Genomic DNA, 16,355 nt, shown 5'->3' with positions numbered 1-16,355 from the left:
CACATATACCATGCCCTTTGATATTAGTGAAGTAAAATTAGAATTTCTCATAAAGTTAGCCAGAAAAAAATCCTAAGATATTTGGAGTCTTTAAAAAAACAAAAAAAAAAAACTGTACTTCTAAATGATTCATAAGCAAAAGTCATAATGTAAAGTATAAAATGTTTATGAATAAACAGTAAAAGCATTTAATATTATAAAAATTTGTGGTATGGCTGTGGTATGGCTCACGCCTGTAATCCCAGCACTTTGGGAGGCTGAAGCAGGCGGATCACGAGGTCAGGAGATCGAGACCATCCTGGCCAACATGGTGAAACCCTATCTCTACGAAAAATACAAAAATTAGCTGGGCGTGGTGGCACGTGCCTGTAATCCCAGCTGCTCAGGAGGCTGAGGCAGGAGAATCGCTTCAACCAGGGAGTTGGAGATTGCAGTGAGCTGAGATCGTGCCACTGCTCTCCAGCCTGGCAAGAGAGTGAGACTCTGTCTCAAAAAAAAAAAAAAAAATTATGGCCAGGTGCAGTGGCTCATGCCTGTAATCCTAGCACTTTGGGAGGCCAAGGTAGGTAGATCACTTGAGGCCAGGAGTTCGAGACCAGCCTGGCCAACATGGTGAAACCCTGTCTCTACTAAAAATACAAAAATTGGCCAGGCATGGTGGCACATGCCTGTAGTCTCAGCTACTCAGGAGGCTGAGGCAGAAGAATCGCTTGAACCCGGGAGGAGGAGGCTGCAGCGAGCCGAGATCACACCACTGCACTCCAGCCTGGGCAACAGAGTGAGATTAAAAAAAAAAAAAAAAGTCTCAAGATAATTTGAAAGTGAATAAACTCTGTTTTCAGTGTAAGATGATAATAAAAGGACAATAGAGAAAATCCCCCCAAATAAAAGGAAGGATATAAGAAAGAGAAAAAATAGAAATTTATAAAAGAAAACAAATGAAAGAGCATTGGGAAGGGGCCTTGGGGATGTAGTTTTTAAAATCTATTTAAATTTCCTAATAAACACAGAAAGAACAATTAGGATAGTCCCCAAAAACACTGGACAACAATCAATAATAAAACTCACTTAAGCCCAGGAGTTCAAGACCAGCCTGGGCAACATACGGAGACCCCTCTGTATAAAAAATTTAAAAATTAGCTGGGTGTGGTGGCACACACCTGTAGCCCCAGCTACTTGGGAGGCTGAGGTGGGAGGATCGCTTGAGTGCAGGAGTTAAAGGCTGCAGTGAGCTGTGACTGCATCACTTCACTCTAGCCTGGATGACAGAGCAAGACCAAGACCCTGTCTCTAAAAAAAAAAAAAAAAAAAAGAAGAAAAAGAAGGGATTAAAAAATGATTAAGTGATTTAAGAGTAAGCGACAAATATGAAAGATAGGCACAGAAAATCCAATATACATATATCCAGAGATCCTGAAGAAGAAAACCAAAATGTTTGGAACACAGCAATAACAGTAAATATAATCAAAGAACAATAATCTTCTTATAGTAATATTCTATAATTAAAGAGTAATACATAAAATTGAAAAACTAGAATGAACATAGAATAAGGTCATTGAAAGTAGAATAAAGTCATTGACTAAAAAATATGGGAGAGAATGAAAAAGGAAAGTAGAATAAGATCACTGCCTGGATGTTAAGCAGTAAGCTGAGTGCGGTGGCTCACGCCTGTAATCCCAGCACTTTGGAAGCTGAGGCGGGCAGATCATGAGATCACGAGTTCGAGACCACCCTGGCCAACATGGTGAAACCCCATCTCTACTAAAAATGCAAAAAAATTAGCCAGGCTTGGTGGTGGGCACCTGTAATCCCAGCTACTCAGGAGGCTGAGGCAAGAGAATTGCTTGAACCTGGGAGTCGGAGGTTGCAGTGAGCCGATATCATGCCATTGCACTCCAGTCTGGGTGACAGGGCAGGACTCCATCTCAAAAAAAAAAAAAAGAAAAAGAAAAGAAAGAAACCAGGCAGTAAAAGAGTAAATAAAAGAGCAGGACACCAAAGATGTTCAAAAGGTATAAGCACAAAGGTAATCACTCAAACAAAAATACAAACCTTTCTAAATATAGAAAGATAATTTTTTAAAAGAAAAGAATCCAGCAGAGAAAGAAACAGTAAATATAACACACCTAAGATAAACTAATATGAAAATTGAGACCAAAGATATGTTATATAATTAAATGTGAATGGGCTTAACTCACACAGCAAGACCCAATACATGCTGTTCGAAAGAAATACCAGAAGAAAAAGTGACCCAGAAAGACTAAAGTAATGAGAGAAGACCTCGGTGACTTTGGGTTTGCCAACAACTTCTTAGATACATCACAAAAAGCACAAATCAAAACAAAAGTTTGATAAATTGGACTTCATTAAAATTAAAAACTTCTGCTCTGTAAAAGACACTGTTAAGAGAATGAAAAGACAAGCAACAGACTGGGAGAAAATATTTGCAAAGTTACTCATATCTGATAAAAGATTGGTACCCAGAATACACAAAAAAACTCTTAAAACTCAACAATAAGGAAATGAAAACCCATCTTTAAAAATGGGCAAAAGATCTGAACAGGCACCTGACCAAAGATAATATACAGGTGACAAAGATATGAAAAGACTCTCCACATTGTATGTCACTAGGGAACTGCAAATTAAAGCAACGAGATACCACAACACACCTATTGGAATCGCAAAAATCCAAAACACTAACAACGCCAAATGCTGGTGAAGATGTGGAGCAATGGCACTGTCATTCATTGCCGGTGACGATGTAAAACGGTACAGCCATCTGGGAGGACAGTTTGGCAATTACTTACAAAACCAAACATACTCCTACCATATATCTAGCAATTGCACTTTTGGTATTTACCCAAATGAGGTACACACGAAAACCTGCCCGTGAATGTTTGCAGCAGCTTTATCTATAATTGCCCAAACTGGGAAGCAACTGGGATATCTTTCACTAGGTGAATGGATAAACTATGGTACATCCAGACAATAGAGTATTACTCAGTGCTAAAATGAAACGAGCTATCAAGCCATGAAAAGGTATGGAGGAAACTTAAATGTGTATTGTTAAGTGAAAGAAGCCAATCTGAAAAGACTACATACTGTTTGATTCCCACTAAATGACATTCTGGAAAAGGCAAAATTATGCAGACAGTTAAAAGATCAGTGTTGTAAGGGGCTGGGGAGAGGGAGGATTGAAAAGGCAGAGCAGAGAGAATTTTTAGGGCAGTGAAACTATTCTGTGTGTTACTATAATGGTAGAAACATGTCATTAAACATTTGTCCATGCTCACAGAATGTACAACACAAAGAGTGAACACTAATGTAAATTAGAGATTCTAGTTAATAATGATGTATCAATATTGGCTCATCAACTGTAAGGAATGTAGCACACTAATGCAAGATGTTAGTAATAGGGCAAACTGGGGAGGTTTTATGGGATCTCTCTATACTCTTTGCCCATTTTTCTATGAACCTAAAACTGCTCTAAAAATAAAGTCTGTTAACTCTTAAAAATTTTTTTAAAAGCCGTGGGCAAACGTATACCAGGAAAATGGTCCTGTCAAAAAAATAATCAATATAAAAGCAGGAATTGTGACTCTGATATTAGATAAGGTAGAATTCAAGCCAAAACGTATTCAAGATGCAGAACAATGAGAACTCTCCTCTGCTGCTGGTGGGAATGCAAATGGTACACCTACTTCAGACAACAGTCGTGGGCCAGGTGCAGTGGCTCATGCCTGTAATCCCAGCACTTTCAGAGGCCGAGATGGGAGGACTGCTTGAGCTCAGGAGTTTGAGACCAGCCAGGGCAACATAATAAGACCTTGTCTCTACTAAAAATAAAATAAAATTAGCTGGGTGTGGTGGTGCACGCCTGCAGTCCCAGCTACTCAGGAGGCTGAGGCGGAAGGATCACTTGAGTCTAGGAGTTTGAGGTTGCAGTGGGCCATGATCGCGCCACACACGCCACCCTAGGCAACAGAGTAAGAGTCTGTCTCAAAAAAGAAAAGAAAAAGAAGAAAACTGTTGTGTAGTTTCTTATTTGCTGTAAACATATCATTGCCTTCTAACACAGTAATCCTATTCCTAGGTATTTAACCAAAATAAAAATATATGTTCCCACATATGTACATGAATGTCCATAGCAGTTTAATCTGAAATAGCTCTAAGTTGGAAATAACCCAAATGGCCATGAACAAGAGAATGGACAAATGGTGGCATAAGAATGCAACGGAATACTCAGCAATAAAAAGGAATGAAGTTCTCATATATGCAACATTATGGATGAATCTGAAAGCACTAAGCCAAGTGAAAGAAAACTGACCCCAAAAGGCTATATACAGTATGGTTTCATTTCTATGACTATTTAGAAAACGCAAAACTATAGGATCAGGAAATAGACTCGTGGCTGCCAATGGCTGAGATGGGGAAGGTAAAGCATGACTGCAAAGGGCATGATGAAACTTTTTGGGGTGTGGTAAATGTTGTATATCTTCATTATTACAGTGATAACACAACTGTATGCATTGCCAAAGGTCACCAAACTATATGCTTAAAAGGAGTAAATTTCATTGCATGTAATTACCTCAATTAATTTGCCTTTTACAAAAGGAACTAAAGAAATATATAATCATAATGTATAAACCTTATCTGGATCTTGATTTACATAAACAGAAAATGACATTTATATGAAAATTGGTCATTTGAATACTGACTAGATATTTGATGACATTAAGGAATGATTATTAATTTTTAGGTGTGCTAATTAGTATTGTGGTTATGGTTTTTTAAACAACTTTGAGATATAATTCATGTCATACAATTCATTCATTTAAAGTGTACAAAATTCAATGGTTTTTAGTATCTTCATATAGTTCTGCAACTATTACTATAATCAATTTTAGAACATATTCAACACTCCACAAAAAAACTGCCACACTCCTCAGAGGTTACCACCCCAGCCCTATCTCCTAGCCCTAGGCAGGCACTAACTTACTTTCTGTCTCTATACATTTGCCTCTTCTGGACATTTCATGCGAATGAAATCATACAACATGTGGTCCTTTGTGAAAGGTTTCTTGCACTTAGCATAATGTTTTCAAGGCTTATCTATATTGTAGCACATAAAAGTACTTCATTCATTTTTATTGACAAGTAATGTTCCATTATATAAATATACTACATTTTATTTATCCTTTCATTAGTTGATGAACATTTGCATTGTTTGCACTTGGGGGCTATTATGAATAATGCTTCTATGAACATTCATATACTAGTTTTTGTGTGGACATTATATTTTCATTTCTCTTGGATGTAAAACTGGAAGTGCAATCTGCAGAACATATTGGTAACACTATGTTTAACTGTTTGAAGAGCTACCAGGCTGTTTTCTAAAGTGCCTGCACCATTTGACATTTGACAGCAATATAAGAGTTCCCATTTCTCTACATCCCCAAGAATACTTGTTATTATCTGTCTTTTTGATTATAGACATCTGAGCGGGTGTGAAGTAGTATCTTATTATGGTTTTGATTTCCATTTCCCTGACGGGGATGTGCTTATTGGCCATTTGGATATCTTCTTTGGAGAAATGACAATTCAGATCCTTTGCCCATTTAAAAAACTGGGTTGTATTTTTATTACCAAATTATATCAATAGTAGTTCTTTATATATCTAAAAACAAGTCCATAATAAGATATACGACTCACAAAATTTCTCTCCTATCCTGTGAATTGTCTTCACTTTCTTGATGATGTCCTTAGAAGCACAAAAGACTTTAATTTTGATGATGTCCAATTTATCTATTTTTTCTTTCGTTGCTTGTGCTTTTGAGCAACCATCGCCTAATCCAAGGTCACGGATTTTCCCTTATGTTTTCTTCTATAAGTTTTACAGTTTTAGCTCTTACATTTAGGTCTTTGATCCATTCAGAGTTATAATTTTGGATGTGGTGTGAGGTTGGGGTCCACATTCATTTTTTTCATGTAGATATCTAGTTGTTTCAGTACCATTCTTTTTCCATTCAATTCTCTTGGCATCATTATCAAAAATCAACTGACTGTAAATATGAGGTTTTATTTCTGAACGCTCAATTCTATCTCATTGATGTATATTCCTATCCTATGTCAGTACCAAACTGTCTCAATTAACTGCAGCTTTGTAGTAAGCTTAGTATTCAAATGACCAATTATTGTATAAATGTCAAGAACTGTGAGTCCTTCCACTTTTTCTGTTTCAAGACTGTTTTGTCTATTCTGGTACTCTTGAATTTCCATTTACAATTTCCTTTGAATTGCCATAAGAAATTGTTAAAATAATTTATTAGTTCTAATAGTTTTTTGTTAGATTCCTTGGGCTTTCTATATAAAGAATCATGTCATCTGCAAATAGAAATAGTTTATCTTTCTCTTTCTAAAGTGGATGCCTTTTAGTTCATTTTCTTGCATTATTGCCCTGGCTGTGGTCATTTTTAAAAAGAGTCTTATCATTTAAAGGTACACACTGAAATAGGTATGGATGAAAGGATATGTCTGGGATAGTTTCAAAATAATTCAGGAGGGAAGAAAGTGGGTGATAAAGTCAACGAAAGAAGAATGGCCATGAGCTGTAATACTGGAGCTGAGTAATGGATATATAAGGACTTAATCTCCATACTTTTATGTATGTCTAAATTATACTAATTTCTATATTTTATGTATATTTAAATGTTTTACTAATAAAAGTTTCAAAGATGTAAGTTCAAAACAGAGAACAAATTCTGTGGAAATTACCAAGCTTACATATAAACCTCCCCAATGATTAACTTAAATGTAGTCAAGTCCCTGCAGAAAGTTCCCACTATGCTTACCAACTTCATGTTTAAGTGACTTGGTATTATTTAAACAGAAAACTGATACACTGTTTCAATTTACATAGAGTGGAGAAGGATTTTTTAGACATGCTTTTCATCAAGAAGAGTCATGGAAAATCTCTGGTCTTCTGTACATTCAATATTTCCTTTCTCTCTCTCTCTCTGAGACAGGGTCTCATTGTGCCACCCAGGCTGCAGTGCAGTGGCATGATCATAGGTCACTGCAGCCTCTCCCTGCCAGGCTCAAGCAATTCTCCCACCTCAGCTGCCCAAGTAGCTGGGACTATAGGCATGCACCACCATGCCCTGATATTTTATTATTATTTGTAGAGACGGGGTCTTGCCATGTTGCCCAGGCTAGTTTCAAACTCCTGGGCTCAAGCGATCCACCTGCCTTGGCCTCCCAAAGTGCTGGGATTACAGGCATGAGCCACAACACCAGGCCCCTTCCTTTCTCTTAATATCACTTTCAAGGAAGCTGCTATATCATTGGCTTTGTAATATTACTCACTTGCCCTTTATCTACCTTTCTTGCTGATAATCAAACTCTAGGGTCCAATTTGCATTTCTAAAATGACATAACTGTTTTGGCGGTCATTTATGAATTAAAGATGGACCATTTCTGCCACCTACATAAAAATAATAAAGGAACATGGAGATTAAAAAGGTGATTCTTAAAAAGACCAATAAGGCCGGGTGCAGTGGCTCATGCCTGTAATCCCAGTACTTTGGGAGGCCGAGGCGGGTGGATCATGAGGTCAGGAGATTGAGACCATCCTGGCTAACATGGTGAAACCCCGTCTTTACTAAAAATACAAAAAATTAGCGGAGCATGGTGGCACACACCTGTAGTCCCAGCTTCTCGGGAGGCTGAGGCAGAAGAATTGCTTGAACCCGGGAGGCAGAGGTTGCAGTGAGCCAAGATTGCACACTGCACTCCAGCCTGGGTGACAGAGCGAGACTTTGTCTCAAAGAAAAAAGAAAAAAAAACAATAAAATGGTCCAATACATGGCAAAATTGTCCAGGAAAGGAAGATAAAGTACCCAAATAAATTCTATTAGAGACACAAAACAGCTAAAAATAGAGATTGAAATGGTAAGCAAAGATTATAAAGAAATGAATAGCAATAAATTTGAAAACACAATTGTAAAACAAAATATATATTACATAGATTCCTCTTGCCTGGTTTGGAATATTATAAAGTTTATACAGAATGTGTTATTTTCTGTACGGCTACTTTCACACACTATAGTGAGATTCATCCATATTGTTTTGTGTTGACATGTAGACACAATGCACTTATTTTCATTGCCATATAGTATCCCATTATGTGAATATTCAGAAATGCATTTATCCCTCTATACTACTGATTGACATGCTACTGGGTTGTTTCTAGTTTGGAGTTCTTAGGAATAATGCTGTCGTAACCATTCCTACATAGGTCTTCTGGTGCTCGATGTATACCTAGGAGTCAAACTAGTGTGTCACAGGATACATATATATTCAACACTATTGGATAATAGCAAACAGGTTTTCAAAGTGGTTATACCAACCTGCATTCCTTCTAGTAGTGTATTAGAGTTCCTATTGCTTTACATTCTTACCACCCCTTGTTATCTTCAGTCTTTTTAATTTTAGGCATTCTGATTGGCTTGTCATTACATCTCCCTGTAATTTTAATTCACACTTCACTAATTTTTCATAAGTTTACTGGTCATTTGTACATCCTTTTTTGTGAAATATCCCCTTAGGTCTTTTCCTCCTTTCTTTTTTATACTTTAGAAAAATTTAATCAACATTGAAATGATGTGCTTCTTAAAGATTTGGTAGAATTCCCATACGAAACCATCTGGGCCTGGTTCAAATTATAAATACTTATTTATTTATAAAGGGAGCACAACACTGATAGAAAACACAACAGAAATTGTTGAATTATTTAGTAAAAGTTAACTAAAGACTCCTGATTCTAATTTACGGGTGACATCACACAGTGCTAGGAGTTGACTGTTGTGTATTGTATTCTCAGCCATGATTGTGCATTCCTACGTAACTCTAGGCTATCCCTAGATTGCAGGAGCTGGAAACCAGGAACCCTCAAGGGTTCTGAATGATTGAAAATCAGATGTGGACTGGAACTTGTAAAAAAGAGGAAGCCATTCTTCTTCCTCAAGCAGTGGTACCAAAAGTCCAGGCTTCAAAGATAGGTGGTTTTGGGGAAGGCCTCTATCCTATCTTTCCATTGAGCACCATCCCCCACTAGGTACTGGGAGAGACTTGTGACATGGGCACCAATTTCCTCCAGGTCCTGATCTCTGGTGGCAACTGCAGCTTTTTGACTATTGATAAACCTAAGAACTAGTGGGGGTTTCCAAGACCCTTGCTTTCCTAGCCCTCCCAACAGTTTGGTGAGCACCTAATTTCCTGTAGCAAATAAATTTCTGCTTGATATATCTAGAGTGGTTACTGCTGTCCTCTGACCCCTGACTGCTACACGCTCCCTTAAAGACAGGGATAATATGACAAGTATTTAACAAGTTGTACAGCACAGACACTGTCAGTTCCAAGCGAATACCAGGCAGGCAGCATGCTATCCAAGTGTGTACCGGCTGGATTCTGCCTGCCTTAGAGGGCATCTGGAAATATGGAAGAGTGTCTCAGGTTACACAATCCCTGAGGATTGTCACTGCTACTTAGTGTTTGGGAACCAGGGAAGCAAGTTGTTCTGCAAAGCAAAGGATAGGTCCATACAATGAAAACTTTTCCTGCTCGAAATTTCAGTGGCATCCCCACTGAGGTACACTGCTGTGGAGCAAACTCATGTACGAATATCGATAAAAGAATCTTCTACAAAATATTAACAACAGTCCCTGAGAGCATATTGATATACCACATTGGTACCGTGTGGGGTTTTTTCAAAATCCAAAGATGATACAATATAAGTGAATATATTAATATGATTCACTATGATAACAAGTCTGAGAAAACTCATGAAACTTTTTTCTGTAGACTGTGAAAAGGCACTTCACAATTCACTATCAATATCACTTATAGCAGCTATTTTTACCATATTCAATAAATGAGGAATCAATGAATACTTAGTTAATTTAATGAAATGTATCTCTCTCTGCCCAAAAGGGAGCATCTGTTTAATTGGCAGACGTTAGAAGAAATCTACTAAAGTTAGGAAGAAGATAATGAGATCAACTCTGGAGGGCTACATCATTCTTCATGAATTGGAAGATTCAATGTCATAATGACACCAGTTACTATGATAACAATGTCAGTTCTCCCCAAGTGCAATCCCAATCAAAATCTCAGCAGATTTTTGCTTGTGAAAAGTAACAGCCTCATTCTAAAATTTATATAAAAACGCAAATAGCCAAAGTAGTCTTGTGGAAGAACAAACTGGATGTTCACAGGACCAGATACGAAGACTCATTAGAAAGCTATAGCAGTTAAGAGAGTGTAGAATTGGCACTAGGACAAATAAGAGAGTTCACAAATCAACTCATCTACATATGGAACAAAGGTGACATGAGAAATGTAATAGGGGAACACTGAGTTGTTTAATAGATTCTGGTTCATTATGTGAAAAAAGTAATGTGAATGCCTATTGTACTATATAAAAAGTAGACTCTAGATGGATTTATGACCTATATTTTAAAGGTAAAAATGTAAGAAATATAAAATAAAATTATAAAAAAATTTCAGTTCAGGGTAAGCAAAGATTTTTATTAAGTAAGAGCCCTGGACAGGTGTGGTGGCTCAGGCCTGTAATCCCAGCACTTTGGGAGGCCGAGGCAGGTGGATCACGAGGTCAGGAGTTCAAGACCAGCTTGGCCAATATGGTGAAATCCCGTCTCTACTAAAAGTACAAAAATTAGCCGGGCATGGTAGCGTGCGCCTGTAGTCCCAGCTACTCAGGAGGCTGACGCAGAAGAATCGCTTGAACCCGGGAGGCAGAGGTTGCAGTGAGCCAAGATTGCACCACTGCACTCCAGCCTGGGTGACAGAGTGAGACTATGTCTCAAAAAAAAAGAGCCTCCAAAAGTTTAAATCATAAGGCAAAGGAGGGGAGAGATTTGGCTCATGAAACTTCAGTTTTTTTTTCAGTGAAGTATCCATAAACAAAGTTAAGAGAAACTTGAGATAACTGAATCTTTGAAACCAACATTTGATTAATTTTTACAATGCAATGTAGATAGCACTGTGTTAATCAATAAGAAAAAGGCAGAAAATTAAATGAAAAATAGGCAAAGGGTATGAACAGGTAATAGAAGGAGAAGCCTGCATAATATGCAAAGAGATGCTCAAAATCACTAGTCATCAAAGAACTGAAAATAACAACAGCAATACTATCACTGGATAACGAGATTGGTAAAAAGTAGGAAATTTAATAACACCAAATTTCTGTGAAGATGTACATTGAGTGAGAATATAAATTGTAACTGCCATTCTGGAAACAATCTTGCGGAACTTTGTTAAATTAAGTGTATTTCCCATGGCCAGGCAACTCTATTTGGCCACATATAGCAGGAAAATGATTGCACAGATACACAGATACATAAAAGGACTTGTAGAGGACACTCATCCCAGTATTGTTTGTGATGGTAGGAAGATATATGTCCAGCAGTAGGGGTATATAAAATATAATTGATTTACACCAGTAATTAGGCAGATAAGAAGAAACGAAGTAGAAAGTGTTGAATAAGAAAAGTAATATAGAGAATGAGGTCTATAGTTTGGGCGACCATACATCCTGATCTGTCTAGACAGTTCTAATTTATACCTGTTGTGTAATTATTTTTTTTTTTTGGAGACGGAGTCTCGCTCTGTCGCCCAGGCTGGAGTGCAGTGGCGCAATCTCGGCTCACTGCAAGCTCCGCATCCCGGGTTCACGCCATTCTCCTGCCTCAGCCTCCGGAGTAGCTGGGACTACAGGCGCCCGCCACCACGCCCGGCTAATTTTTTGTATTTTTTAGTAGAGACGGGGTTTCACCGTGGTCTCAATCTCCTGACCTCGTGATCCACCCGCCTCGGCCTCCCAAAGTGCTGGGATTACAGGCTTGAGCCACTGCGCCTGGCCACCTGTTGTGTAATTATTAACAGCACTCCCATTCTCATGGGTTTAGGCAACATACTGAATGGTTATCCTACCTATATAATAACATCACGTTGTGAATAGCAAATCACGAAAACACTCAAAACAACACTATTTTTGCTACATGCAAACTTAAGGACATGGATTAAGGAGGGGACCTATGTTAGGGTAATACACGGGATGAAAGAAACGAAACAGAAGAGTGACAATGACTGTAAAACTCAGTATGATTAACTCTGCTCTCTGCTCTAAAGTTCAAAAAATTTAATATTTAACTATAGTTTATTAAAAATTCAACACTTACAGTAGTTCTGGTACTGAAAATGCGATAGTTTGGGCTGTTGGTGGAATACCTGTGGAGGAAGAGGCCAAGTATGAATATTAAAACTAATTTATTCTTCAAATATGAAGATTCTCTACATGGTCAGGGCATAGCTGGGCTGCCAGGAGCTTCACCTTTCTGCCCCATTCCCTTCCTTGACAGCAACTCAGGGCTAAAATTGGGGCTATCAGTGACCTCTACCCACATCTCTAGATGTGTTAGGGTTTGCTCAGTATCTAAAGACAATAAAATAAGATGAGAAGTTAATACTCTTTACCTGTTTTTTTTTTTTTTTGTAGGATGAAAACTCTTGAAGAACACTGGCTCTAACTCCTTCACTTATAAAGAGTTAAAATAAGAATAATAAAGACTGGAGTTTTAAAAACTCAGTATTTCTCTTTTTTTTTTTTTTTTTTTTTTTTTTTGAGACAGGGTCTTGCTCTGGAGTACAGTGCAGTGATCTTGGCTTACTGCAGCCTTGACCTCCCAGGCTCAAGTGATCCTCTCGCCTCAGCCTCCCGAATAGCTGGGACTACAGGCGCATGCCACTACGCCCAGCTAATTTTTGTATTTTTTAGTAGAGACAGGGTTTTGCCATGTTGCTGCAATGGAGGGTTCTTAATTGCTATCTGATTCATCTAACACAGCACTGTCCAATATAATACAAGCCACCTCCTATTAATTAAAAATGTTCAAGTAGCTACTTTAAAAGCACAAGAAGAAATGGGTGAAATTAATTTTAATAATTAATTTTTAGCTTTTAATTAAAACTAAACTTAAATTAAACTTAAAATTAACACTTAATTTTAAGTTTTATTCAACATGTAATCAGTACAAAATAATTATTAGTGATATTTTACATTCTTTTTTCAGACTAAGTCTTTGAAATCTGGTGTGTACATTACACTTACAACACATCTAAATTTGGGCTATATTTGAAGTACTCAAAAGGCACATGTAGCTGGTGACTATCATAAATCATCACCCTACAATTCCTTCACCTTCCATTTGTTTCAAGAATCTATTCCATGTCTACATTGCATACCTAATTGCAATTGGAATTGCTCCATCTCTAAAGTTTTAAATTAGAGGCCTTTTTTCTGTATGTAGAGAAGAGTTGCTAGGATATCATTATGCAATTCCCTTATCAGAATTATACAAGCCTTAATAGCACTCTGAATTCTTATTTTTAACAGAAATCAGTCACCTTTATAATGAAACACATTTTCTGTATATAGAGATCGAATAAAAAAAGTTCATGTATATACCTATACATAAAAATGAAATCTATTCTCATCAAAGGCTTTTATTGAAGCGTGAACCACCTCACACTTCTTATGAATCTAAGATCCCTTTCATTACAGAGAGAAAAATACAAGTGGCAAATTTTGTACTTTAATTTACAAAGTTAAATTATGCAATTTAATAAAATCTGGTAGTGAAAGGATGAAATGACCGTTCCTGGCAGGCCTTTTCTCCTCAACTGCTCCCTCAGCAGCTTCTCACTCCTACTGGGGCTGAGGACAGGCTAGGGAGAGAACAGTAGCTCAGAGTCACGTTTAATTTATTAATTTAGTCCCAGATAACAATGATAATGCCTTTTCATCCTTGCTTTATTAATGTCTAATATTTAATGTATTCTTGTTGGAAACGGATCTAAGAGGCCCATAGGTGTGTGGGGTGTGCAGATGGACATGTGCTATTTTTTAATGAAAAGGGCACTGTCATCTCACTCTTGGACCACAATGATCCTCTCCTCTGGCAAAAGAAGGCTGCACAAAGTGAGAGGAATGTAAGAATTCACAGGGGCTGGGGTGTGATGGCTCATGGCTCAGAGCTCATGGCCTGTAATTACAGCACTTTGGGAGGCCCAGGCAGCAGAATCACTTAAGGCCAGGAGTTCAAGCCCAGCCTGGGCAATATTGTGAGACCCTGTCTCTACCATTTTTTTTTTTTTTAATTTAGCCAAGCGTGGTGGCGCATGCCTGTTGTCACAGCTATTTAGGAGGCCGAGGTGCGGTGAGCGCTTGGGCCCAGGAGTTTCAGGTTTCAGAGAGCTATGATGGCGCCACCGCATTGCAGCCTGGGCAACGGAGCAAGAGGCCGTCTCTAAAACAAACAGACAACCCCCGCCCTAAAAAACCAAAAAAGTAAGATTTCACTGGGGCTCAGATGTTGTGAGGACAGCAGCATGAAGGTACTGCGACCTTACTGCAGGAACTGGATCAGGGTAGCAAAGTGCTAACAGCGTCCCCTCTCGCTCATGGGGTGGGAGCGGCGGGACACTGGTGGTGGTGTTGTTGGGGAGCCGGGAGACGAGGCGGTGGTCGGCAGGGCGAACGGTCCCGGGGCGCATGGGGTGGGGAGCAGGACCCTCCCGCCTGCCCCGCCGGGGATAATCCCCGTCTAGTCGCTCGCCTGCGACTGGCGTCTCTCTACCTCCAAAGGGCCGAGCCACAGCAGCTCAGCCACAACAGCAGCACGGCCACTTCCCGGGCTGACATGGCGCCTGCTCCGCCTCCGCCCAACCGCCTCGGCCACTCCCGTCCAGGCCTCGCGCATTCCCGGGGGACGTCAGACAGGCGGGCGGCTGCAGGCGCTGACAGGGCGGGCCGGGCCTGATGACCAGCGAGGGAGAAGTGTGCGCATGCGCGCCGCTACCTAGGCTCCCTAGAGGCCTGAAAGTAGCCGGAGTGCAAACCTGCACACCAGATTTTAGGAAAGGCAGAACCAGGCTTTCCAGCAGTGAGATAGCAAAAACACTTCGAAAAATCCGAGTTGCCAATTAAAAAAAAAAAAAAAAAGGAAGGAAGGAAGGAAGGAAAAAGAAAAATCCAATTTGCCAGAATGAATGTGAAACTTTTAAGTTAGTGTGTCTTTTAGCCCAAATCTTCATGTGACTGTGTATAGACACTGCAATAACAAATACATACCTGGCAATGCTCTCCAGGGGGCAGGAACGCCATAAGTGATTTTTGTTGTTGTTTGTTTTTGAGACAGAGTCACATTCTGTCCCCCAGGCTGGAGTGCAGTGGCGCCATCTGGCTCGGCTCACTGCAACCTCCGCCTCCCGCGTTCAAGCGATTCTCCTGCTTCAGCCTCCAGGGTAGCTGGGATTACAGGCGTGTGCCACAAGTCCCTGCTAATTTTTGTATTTTGAGTAGAGACGGGTTTTCACCATGTTGCCCAGGCTGGTCTCGAACTCCTGGCCTCAAGTGATCCGCCTCAGCCTCCCAAAGTGCTGGGATTACACGCATGAGCCACCAGACCTTGCCAGGCACACCATAAATGATTTTTATTTAATTAATTAATTTATTTATTGCAGGAGACTGGAGTTTTATTATTACTCAAATCAGTCTCCCAGAGCAATTGGGGAGCAGAGTTTTTAAGGATAACTTGGTGGGTTGGCAGAAGCCAGTGAGCCAGGAGTGCTGATTGGTCAGGGATGAAATCCTAGGGAGTAGAAGCTGTCTTCTTGTGCTGAGTCACTTCCTGGGTGGGGCCGCAAGATCAGATGATCCAGTTTATTGATCTGGGTGGTGCCAGCTGATCCATCAAGTGCAGGGTCTGCAAAATCTCTCAAGCACTGATCTTAGGAGCCGTTTGGGGCAAGTCAGAATCTTGTATCCTCCAGCTGCATGACTCCTAAACCTGATTTCAAATCTTGCGGTTAATGTTGGCCCTACAAAGGCAATCTAGTCTCCAGGCAAGAAGGAGGTCTGCTTTGGGAAAGGGCTGTTACCGTCTTTATGTAAACTATTAACTAAGTTTCTCCCAAAGTTAGTTCAGCCTATGCCCAGGAATGAACAAGGACAGCTTTGAGGTTAGAAGCAAGATGCAGTCTGTTAAGTTAGATCTCTTTCACTGTCTCAATCATAATTTTGCAAAGATGGTTTCAATCCTTCCCTTTGGGTAGGCTATGAAGATGGGAAAAGGCCGTTGATCACTGTGGCTTCTTCCTGCTGACAGGGGACGTAATGGGAATGGGAGCAAACCCCAAGATGAGAAGAGTGGAATCGCTTTGCAACTGTCTGAGTGACTCATGCAGGCCTGGTTGAGTTTCCAAGGCTTGCATGG

General features: G+C 39.6%; 1 protein-coding gene across 9 annotated transcripts in view; it reads right to left on the bottom strand.

Moving 5' to 3' along the window:
* The window catches only part of CATSPERE (catsper channel auxiliary subunit epsilon), a 170,328-nt gene extending 154,975 nt beyond the window's left edge, over positions 1-15,353 (bottom strand). For 6 of the 9 annotated variants that reach the window (XM_055233559.2, XM_063613477.1, XM_055233561.2 and 3 more), the window contains exon 1: positions 14,718-14,873. In XM_055233559.2, coding sequence (XP_055089534.1) covers positions 14,718-14,840 — 123 coding nt within the window. In that variant the 5' untranslated portion in view covers positions 14,841-14,873. Of the gene's footprint in view, positions 1-12,260; positions 12,310-14,717; positions 14,922-15,211 lie in introns of those variants that run through there. The other 3 variants (XM_055233566.1, XM_055233562.1, XM_055233560.2) reach the window with 3 other exon arrangements.
* Positions 15,354-16,355: the final 1,002 nt, after the last annotated feature.

This window comes from Symphalangus syndactylus, chromosome 19, assembly GCF_028878055.3.
Source record: "Symphalangus syndactylus isolate Jambi chromosome 19, NHGRI_mSymSyn1-v2.1_pri, whole genome shotgun sequence".
Classification (NCBI taxonomy): Eukaryota; Metazoa; Chordata; class Mammalia; order Primates; family Hylobatidae; genus Symphalangus; species Symphalangus syndactylus.
This window is presented reverse-complemented; position numbering and strand designations above follow the sequence as displayed.